This window comes from Pseudochaenichthys georgianus, chromosome 9, assembly GCF_902827115.2.
Source record: "Pseudochaenichthys georgianus chromosome 9, fPseGeo1.2, whole genome shotgun sequence".
Classification (NCBI taxonomy): domain Eukaryota; kingdom Metazoa; phylum Chordata; class Actinopteri; order Perciformes; family Channichthyidae; genus Pseudochaenichthys; species Pseudochaenichthys georgianus.
Window position 1 is genome coordinate 10,523,346 of NC_047511.1, and position 9,993 is coordinate 10,533,338.

The following is a 9,993-nucleotide window of genomic DNA, read 5'->3' on the forward strand; positions in this document are numbered from 1 at the left end:
GATTAATAGTGTAAAGATCATAGTATTCTTCTTCTACCTCAATAACATAAATATGTAATGATCACAGAGGGAATATTCATAGGATCTGATTCTGTACACATTTAAATATATAGGGCACATGGGAACATTGAAGGCAATATTAAGTTATGTTATACGTTTTTTTTACTAAATGTGTGTTGTGTGGGAGATGTTATAACTGTCATTATTCGTGTTGTTTCTGCATTTTCTGTAAATGATTTTTATATTATCACACGACTCTGGCCACGTCACACCACGTGACGGGATGGACTCGACTCAACCCGGAAGAGAGCACTGTCGGTGCCTGAGAGGATTGTTTACATTTTCTACAGCCCGTTAAAATGAATCATCCGATGATAAACTCGAACAGCTTTGTTTCAACGACCAAAAGTAAGAACCATTCTATTAACCGACATCTGTTATGTGTTGTTTAACAGACAGCAGAGAGGCAGAATCATTCATTTAGCTAGGTCTGCTAACTGTTAGCCGCTAATCCTCGCTGTGTTTGTTACAGCGAGCAGAACTAGCTTCCTGGTCTGGTTTCACTCAGTTATTCCGCTGCGAAACACTCTGCTAATTGACAGGCTTGTACAATGACACCCTTTTGTATACATCGTATTATCATTATGTATGTATCTGAATCAATTAGCCTAAATGGTAACGCCCAACTTCTTAACTGTTAGATGACATATATATGTATTAACACCCAGTGTCTTTTAACAGCTTGCTATCTGGCCATTCGCAAGCATACGTCCTTTAAGGATGTGATATTTTCTAAGGACAGCTTAGTTAGATGTGTGCTCCTATCATTTTAAGCCATTTGATACGTTTGTTAGTACATGTAATCCATACTTTTCAAATACATGCACACTGTTATGGATGTATATTAAATAACTATGTAAACGTAGCTGCTAATGTATCATATCTCATGGTGACCCAACATCCATCTTTACCTTAGCTGATATCCCTTTATTTCTGACTTTCTAATAAGATCATTAAGTCCAGAATTTGAAGTTTAGGATGATTTATTAAAATGTACTTTTCACACCAGACAAACAAAATACATTTATGTTTCCGAAACTGCATATTAGGGTCCTAATATGCAGTTTCGGAAACATAAATGTATTTTGTTTCTCGATTGTATAACATATTTCATAATAATTTAAATAATGTTGCCTTATGACTGCCACTCTTGATGTTCAGCAATTGATGTGTCGGTAAATCTAGCTTACACCAATTCATTTTGGAGAGGTGTTATGGTATGGCATCTCACTGAGAGTGTTTAATATCCTCTCCTCAAATCAAATAATGGGTTTGTGTTGTTCATGTGCATTTAATTACGTTTAAATGTTTATGAACCATTACCCAAGAACACCAGGATCAATTGTGAAGTCATTCCTTGTTTTCAGCTGTGTTTCTATTTACACAGGAAAACGGGAAGCTGAGCGCTCAGTAAACTGGACGGTGGAGGAGACTCAGGTGCTGCTGTGCGCCTGGAGCGACGAGCGCATCCAGAAGAGTTTGGCGGAAAACCTTCGCAACCGCCATGTCTTCAAACACCTCTCTGTCCGCATGAGTGAAATGGGTTTCTCTCGAAGTCCACACCAATGCCGGCTCCGTGTCAAAACCCTCAAGGCTAACTACGTGAGAGCCAAACTACAAAGGAGCAGCTCGCAGCCTTGCACTTTTAAATATTTTGCCGAGATGGACGCTGTGTTGGGCCGGAGGTCAGAGGCAGAGGACGGAGGGCCATATTTTGGTTCTCCAGGACGCATGGCAGGGCGTTACCTTGACTCCTTTGAAAGGACAGGAAGTATCCCAAAAGATTTGAATTTGAACATAGAAAACAATTTTAGTTATCCGGGCAGGACAGTAAGACAAAGTGTGAGCTCTTTAGAGGAGAGAGCAGGCGGTCAGTCTTGGCAGTTTGACTCTGAAGTCAAATTGGAGGACAGAGAAGTTTCAACGGATGAGTTTGAGACCAGCAATTCAGGATTCCCTCAGCGACGTCATGAAGTTTACACAGAATCATCCATCCATCGGGAAATTACCGGTATGTACTGTGCTTATTATGTCGTTCATAAGAGGGTCAAAATAACACTCAACAAATGCTACATGTTAAATAAAAAAACACGTATTTAACATAAAGTCATCTTGAATCTGGGATTTTATTATGGTCCTATAGTTTTACTATGTTGCTACTTATGATGAATTACAAACCTGAGCTACGGTGGCCGACCTGTGCAATCTGCAATAATAACAGAAGTTATCATGCGATCACATGGGTATACTAAGTCAATAAAACGTATGTTTCCGTTTCCAGGTTTTTATTTGCAGCGTTTTGTTTATGCAGTGCTTTAAGTCAGCGCTGCGCATGTTTCGTCAAGTTGGTGAAGATGCTTCTTCATTTGTCACATTTGTGTTTTCACCTAGTAAAAAAGAAATCACAGGATTTATCTGTTACAGGTACGCATTGCTGAAAAAAAATGTAGACAACTAGTTTATAACCTAACCTGAGATTTAAATCATTACATTATTATTACAATATTATAGTGTAGTCTTTTATTAAATGAGCAACACAAGTATTGTCATTCAATCATTTGTATTAAAGCAAGGTCAGCAACTCTACAGCAGTATAAATCCAGGATATTTAAAAAAAAAAAAAAAAAAAACAACAACATCACCACTATTGGTGCTTTTTAAGTTCTTGCAGTCAGATGTTTGTATTTTGGTACCAAATACGACAACACAATTAAAGTGTCATTTTGTGAGTGCAGCTATTTGTTATGTTCATAAAGTAAAGAAGTTCCTCATCAGCCCTTCACTCTGTCTATTGTTTCTTTTCTTCTTTACTTGCTTGCAAAGCGCTTTGAGCACCAGCGCTATATACATGTAATGTATTATTATTATTATTATTATGTCAACATAGGCGCATTAAAGACACTGCAGTAAATATCTTTATTGCTGGTTTCTTCTAACCAACTGCAGAGAACATTCATTTTTGATATTCAGTTAACTATGAAATTAGGTGAATAAAAGATACATTATAGAAGATGGAAGCCAAAATAAGCATTTTTGCTTAAAATATGATTTAATAAAACAAAAAACTTGGTTATTTTTCTGCTGGTGATTCATTGAGTTATCATTTCCTGTCATCAGCGATAATCAGATACCTGTACTGTTTTATATCCTCTGTAGGTGCACTAGTGGAAAACAGCAGTCCTTCCACACATGTAGTACCACCTCAACCTCCAGCTGCTCCTCCTCCTCCTCCTCCTCCTCCAACTGCTGTTACCCAATCCTCTCCTCTCCCCACACCCTCAGATCCAAGCCCCGACACACTCCCTACCTGTGGGCACCTTCACTCTGAGTCCTCAGGCCTCAAGCACCTGTCGGAGTGCTTCCAGGGGCTGGTGTCGCAGACCCAGGGCCTGATGGTGCAGCTGGAGGGCCAGCGGCAGGAGCAGGGCCGCTGGCATCAGGAGCTCCTCTCCCAGTGGCTGCAGAGGCAGGAGCGCTCGCAGAGGGAGACGGCCGAAAGGGAGGAGAGGAGGGAGAAAGCTCGCATGGAGCACGAGATCAGAGTCCTGGAGCTCCTCACAAGCCTAGCCAGAGACGGAGGTTGTAAAAGTGGAAGCAATAAGACAGCAGAGGCACCAAATCACACTTGCAACAAAGGCGAAAAGTAGTAGGCACTCGCACCAAGGATTTCTTACAGCGGTTTACCCAAAGTTTTCAAACTCAGGAAGAACCAAATAATGGCACTTGTAATAAAGAAACGGCTATATTTAAGGCAGCTAACTATAATCCTTGACGCTGAGGAATACGGAGTGAAATTGTTATTTCAACCGAATTACGGAAGACGCCCTTAACATTTAAAGGTCCCATGCCATGTCAGTTCTCTGTCTTTGAGGGAATTTCTTTGCACCTAATCAAACAAAACTGTTTCATACACTTGCTATAAATAAATAAAAAACTGAGAAATATTCAACCACATTCTGTGTTCCACTGGAATCTGTATGTTGCCTCTTGGTACTAATGGAATCTGTTCCGATAGTTGGCCATTTTGACACGTTGCAAAGGTCTTAACAGCCCTAGTGAAGAATCCCTCACTCCTGTTAATTCCCTTTTCCACTAACACCCAATAACATGTGGCTTTTGTCTTTTGTCCCGGGACAATAGACTACAGTAGTCACAGGTATGTATCTGCCCTATTCATCAAGCACCAACATTGCTTTCTAACCCTGCTTTTCATGACCTCACCTGGGAACACATATTCAATAAGATATTATTGAAATCAAATGTAAATATCTTGACTATAACAAGTATTCTTTGTTGTCATCAGTGCCAATATGGAAGAAAATCTCAAGTTTATTTCCCTCGGTGTCAAAAATATAATTGTTAAACAGGTTTCCGTGAGCGAGACAGTGAACTGTGACAGGGATGGCAAATGGGAAACATTGCACTGCTCTGTGTTGGAGCTATAACAGGAATGTAGCACACAAAAAGCATAAAGTCAATGTTTGTCATTTAATATCCAGCACATCAGCCTGGATGTCATGCTTGCTTGCATAAGAGACCTTTAGCACCGTTCTGACTTCAGTCACACAGCATGGTAATACGCTGTGGACACTGGTCTGATTTGCCATATCGTTTAGCTGTCAAAGCTTTGACCGTGAGTTTCTTCCTGCGACGCCTTGCTTTACACTCGCAAGAATCCTATGTATTAAACCCCCAGGCTGAAAGCTGCCCTGGCTGATTGTACCTGAATAGACAAACAGGAAGTCTTTCACTCTGCCACCCAACACAGGCTGCCCCTGAAGCTAGCGTGAACGAGTTGGAATGGAACACCTTTTGATACGCAGAAACTGGATCGTAATCAACACTGGTCAGGCTGGTTTTCTGTAGGAGTACTTACAGGATATGACTTTCTTACTGCCAACAAATCCTTTGAAAAGACCAATGCTAACTATACATGGAGAAAAAAAAGAAAATGTCCATGTGAGGGATTAATAAAGTATATCTTCTTCTTCTTCATGCATCCTACTTTGTGTGTATCAAAGCCTGGTACTCTCTACCATTTTCCTACCATAGAGCTTCAAAGCCAACAGCTTGTTATCGGCGGACTCTTTCTCTTGGCTGTTTCTTTATTACCACGAACACAAACAATATGGATTATTTTCACTTCCACACACACAGTTCTTTCAAAATTCGATAGAGCCACACATGTGAATTCATCCACCACTGAAAATAAATAGACTGCTACTTTTGCAAAATAACAGGAGACGAGGAGCCGGTAAATAACATATTATCCTCTTTATAAAAAAGCGCTATTAGTCTAATCATTTGATGTTCCCTATTTATTTTAAAAGTACAAACAAAAAGTCCCATTAAAATGAGTCAATTAAAGGGTCCCTATTTTGCTCATTTTCAGGTTTCATAATTATATTTCGTGCCTCTACTGTGACATGTCTCCATGCTTTAATGTTCAAAAAGCTCTTATTTTCTCATTCTTCCTGTGCTGAGCACCTCTTTTCATCTCTGTCTGAAATAAGAGCACAGTCTTCTCTGATGTGATTGGTCAACTGCTGAAAGATGATTCCGAAATGTCCTGCCCCTCAACCTATCACGTACAGTGTTTTGGAGCACCAGCCAATAAAACTGCGAGTAGTGCATAACGATGTCATTATGTTACAGAAGTAAACAAAGGAGTCCAATGGAGGTGCTTCAGGCAGGGGGGGAGTGTGTGGGAGAAAAACTCCCTCTTGAGGGAACTTCTGGATTTATTTTAGCCTTTGCAGACCATTTACATGCACACAAACCTATATACCACACTACAGGAAAGGAAAAAAGCATAATAGGGCCCCTTTAATATTTTTAGTAAATTCCAAAAATGGTCAGCTCACTATCGGACAGGGTCGGGAAAGCAGGGAGTATTGATAGACAGAAAATGGTATGGATATATAAGAAAGCCTGCATGTTCTAGGTCTTGTTCTTCTGCAAAATGTCCTTTAATGCTGGTAACTTGGAAAATAAACCTCTTCCTCTGTCTAATTTAGTGTTCTCGTTATAGTGAGTTGTCACCACAGCCTCAAAGTGAATGAGCTAATATGTGTGGTTAAAAGCTTTGTTAACCCTTGCCAAATGCATACCGTTTCTTGATTCTAATTATACATTTTTAATTCGATACCCAAAATGTCCACCTTAAATGACATCCTGGTTCAAGCACGACCATGTTTGTGGTGTCTGCGGGCATACGTATATTGTGATTGTGTCCAACATAATGACTGCAATCCTGGTCTTTATCGTCAGACTCCGTGTGATCATTGAAGCGAGAGAAAAGCTGGATTAGTGCATATACGTAAATCTGCCTTAATTCCAGATTATGTAATACCTCTGGATCGTGGCGAGATTTGGAATGATTCGCTTTTATTTTACCATGGCTTATTACTCCGCTTGGAAACGCAGAAAGTCAGCCAAGCAGAAACAATTCAACAGCCAAACAAACCCCTTGTTTGTTGTGTAAGACACTACAGTATACTACAAGGAATGTTGCCTTAAAGAAGAGGAAACAATTATGTTGTCTACTTTTTATTAAGACTGAGAAAGACAGTCTGGGGAATGATGCAGGACTATCTTCAGATATAAAAGCAGTATTTTCTGTATCATAACTCAAATTCCTTCTCTTTTAGGTTTTCATTTTAGATCAGAATAAAGTCTTAATTGCCTGGGAAAAAGTAAATGGTGACACTGCCAAGATTAGGGTTTGCCTGAGAACATTGCATAAATTGGTTTCGTTTTTAATGCTTGTGGTTTGTATGTTTAATTCATTCAATCCCTTCACATTTATTTTGTTGTAAAAATCCAATAATTCAGCCCAATTCAGGTCTATTTCCGTATATCCGTTTTTTGTTTCCCTGGCAGCTTCTTTTTCATGTGTCCGCCACCAGAATCTGTTGTCACCTTGAATTAGTTGGACAAAAACGAACATCTCTATTGGTCTTAAGAACTAAACGGGACATTTTGATGCGATACAAAGAAAGCAACTCAGCTGTTCAGTTTAATTTCCAGCGACAGCTTTTCCCACTGATGTAATCTGTACAAGTATAATTTGTTTCTTTCGGTTGGTTATGGAGCTTCAGATTACATGACTTGAACTCAGAATGAGGCGTGTAGGAAAACAAAAGAGAGGCTGGGGGAGGGATGGATGGAGATACAACTGGGAGAAAGGCGGAGGGAAGGGTACAAGAGAAAATAAAGAGAATACATTTAAAATATTTATGGGTAAGCATGAAATTGCCTTGTTAGCTCAGAGCATATCTTACGCTGCAGGACACACATTAGCATTCTATTATAGTTATGGCAGTTATTGTTATTATTGTTATAGTCTAGGGCTGATGATGTCATCTTGTTGGTCTACCACTTTTGTCAAAACTGAAACCAACTGTTGGATGTTCATGACATATGGTAGCCTACAGAGATTCATTGACACAAGAGGATTAAGTTTACTTATTTCGGTGAAACGAATGTGCGTAAAGTTTTAAAAGATGCAGATAGTCTCACCTTGATTTTGGCACATTGCTTATCCTTTTCTGTCTGTTTTATAGGTCTATTCTCATCCACCATCTTTGTTTGTGACGTAAATAGTGTAAGAGTCACGTTTCTGAATCGGACACTCTGAGTGGATGCAGTCACAGCCAATCGGGGTCTGATTCAGAGTCAGTTCCGTTGTTTTGTGTACTGAAACGAGAGCCGGTATAATTCCACGCGCGACAACAAAATAAAAGTTGGAATACATTTTGTTTGTGTTTTGAAAGTAAACTGAGGTATGGCAAGGAAGTTTACTACGGCTGAGGCTTTGGGGCTGATTTATCGAGGGGACGATGTTGATGAAAATTCAGACGAATCTGCTCAGCATGCCATGTCTGATTGTGGACAGGAACTACACATGATGTGTAGTCTTGACAAAAAAAAGACAATTCCCAAAAAAAACGCCCATGGACACTGCCCAAAAGAATGGGCATAATGAACAGAATAAGTTAGAATCTTCTAATCAGTTCTTCTGATACAATGATAATAAATGTGTGCAATCGTCTGTGTTGAATGTTTTTTTCAATGTTATGGTTAGCAGTTATTTTGAATGAAATAAGTAAAAAATGCAAGCTCCGCTTCAAAAGAAAAAAAATGTTATGGGCAAATATCCCAGATTATATTGTATATAAGTCTCTAATGAGTGACATATATCATTAACTGAGGTTGTGCTGATTTCTGGGATGTGTAAAACTTGATTATACTGTAAATAAATTACAATAAGGCAAAACACAAAAATATACAAAAACGGAAATGTCCTATGTGGGTCTCAGAGGGTTAATATATATAAATTCCCAATGATAGAGCCCAATAGTTATCAGTCATTATTATGATAAACCTCTGGGAAAAGCAGTGATATTTGTGAGGTTATGTTCAGGGCCGTACCTCCCTACAGGAAGATGGGGGCCTCACCTTGCAGAGGGGGCCTCAATTTGCGGAGGGAGCCTCAACTGAGCTTATGAGGCGCAATTAGTGTGGCAAAGAACGGTTTTGCCGCTACGAGGCTCCACTAGCACCCCTGTTGACGCGTGCGAAACAGAGGGCCTCATCATATAACTTTGCGTGGGGCCTCAAGTTGGCCAGGGACGGCCCTGGTTATGTTGTACCCAGCAAAAATCTTGGCCAAAACTTTATTTTATGTGCGTGGCTTGATGTCCTGCACATTTTTAAGCTAAAAGAAAGCTAAGTCGTCGTCAGGCCGTTAGCCAATGTACAATTAGGCCTATAGCTACAACCTGACCTGGAAGATAGCATTAAGCATAGAAAATAAGTATTTTTAAGAAATAATTTTGCATTGAAAAAAAAGGAACCTAAAGACAAGTATTTCAATTTATATATATATTTATAATTTAAACTTAAATATACAAAGAACCTTAAAAAGGTAATAAAACAAAAACACTTAAAGGTCACATGTCATGGCTATTTCCACTGATCATAATTCCATTGTTGTGGTCTACTAGAATAGATTTATACCGTGCAATTTTCCAAACTCACATTGGTTTCGCATACAGCATCTCTGTAAAGTATGTGTATTCACTCTCTGTCCTTAACGGGAAGGCATGTTCCGGGGACGACATGACATCATGATGTACCCGGAAGAATCAAATGGACAGTGACGTATCTCCAACGAGGCGTTTTGGGGAGGTATTTTCTGTTTTAGAGTTTTACTCCCTCCATGGTGTACTTTGAGGGTTTTGACTCTGCAGACCGTTTATATGCATAAAAACCTTCATAACACACAAGGGGACGGGCAATAACCGGAAAAGCATGACATGTCACCTTTAAGACAATGAAAATATGACAATGGCAAACTACAGTGAATTCTATTTTAAAGGGGAGGACTGTGCAGACATGTGTGCAAAAATTGGCAAATTGTAGTTGAGCATGAACATGGCTCAGTATTAAGAAAGACAAAAACAAGAGTTTATTTAGAAGATTCAGTGTTCTTACATTTAAAATGCATAGAAAAACACATGCTCATAGTATAGGTAACATAATACAAGAGTAACCCAACCTACCTAAAAACATTTTTTAAAACGTAGACACGCACAGACCGAAACTTATCTTAAACCTGAGAATATAGAAAAGGTTTAAAATAGTTTTTCATGTACTATCCTTTGAATTATTTGGTAACACTGACGGGCATTCCCGGAGGCTAAATAAAGCACACGGACATGCAAATCGAAACTTAAAAGAGGAAGAGTGAGACCGATGGAAGAGACATCAGAGTCAGAGGGAAATTTAGATGGAGAAAGGGAAAGGGAAATTAAATTGAAAACGAGATAGGTGGGGGAGGGGGGGAGTTCTCTCCTCTGATTGGCTGCTGCCTCTCCCCTCATAGTGAAGTCTTGAGGCTGCTCGCGGCTCCGGGCTCATTCTCACAAG

At 39.5% G+C, this 9,993-nt stretch overlaps 1 protein-coding gene across 1 annotated transcript; it reads left to right on the top strand.

Moving 5' to 3' along the window:
* Positions 1-289: 289 nt before the first annotated feature.
* On the top strand, positions 290-5,051 carry LOC117452031 (uncharacterized). The gene is made up of 3 exons (XM_034090446.1): positions 290-408; positions 1,448-2,071; positions 3,217-5,051. The coding sequence occupies exons 1-3, from the start codon at positions 360-362 to the stop codon at positions 3,705-3,707; spliced, it is 1,164 nt and encodes a 387-aa protein (XP_033946337.1). The 5' UTR covers positions 290-359; the 3' UTR covers positions 3,708-5,051.
* Positions 5,052-9,993: the final 4,942 nt, after the last annotated feature.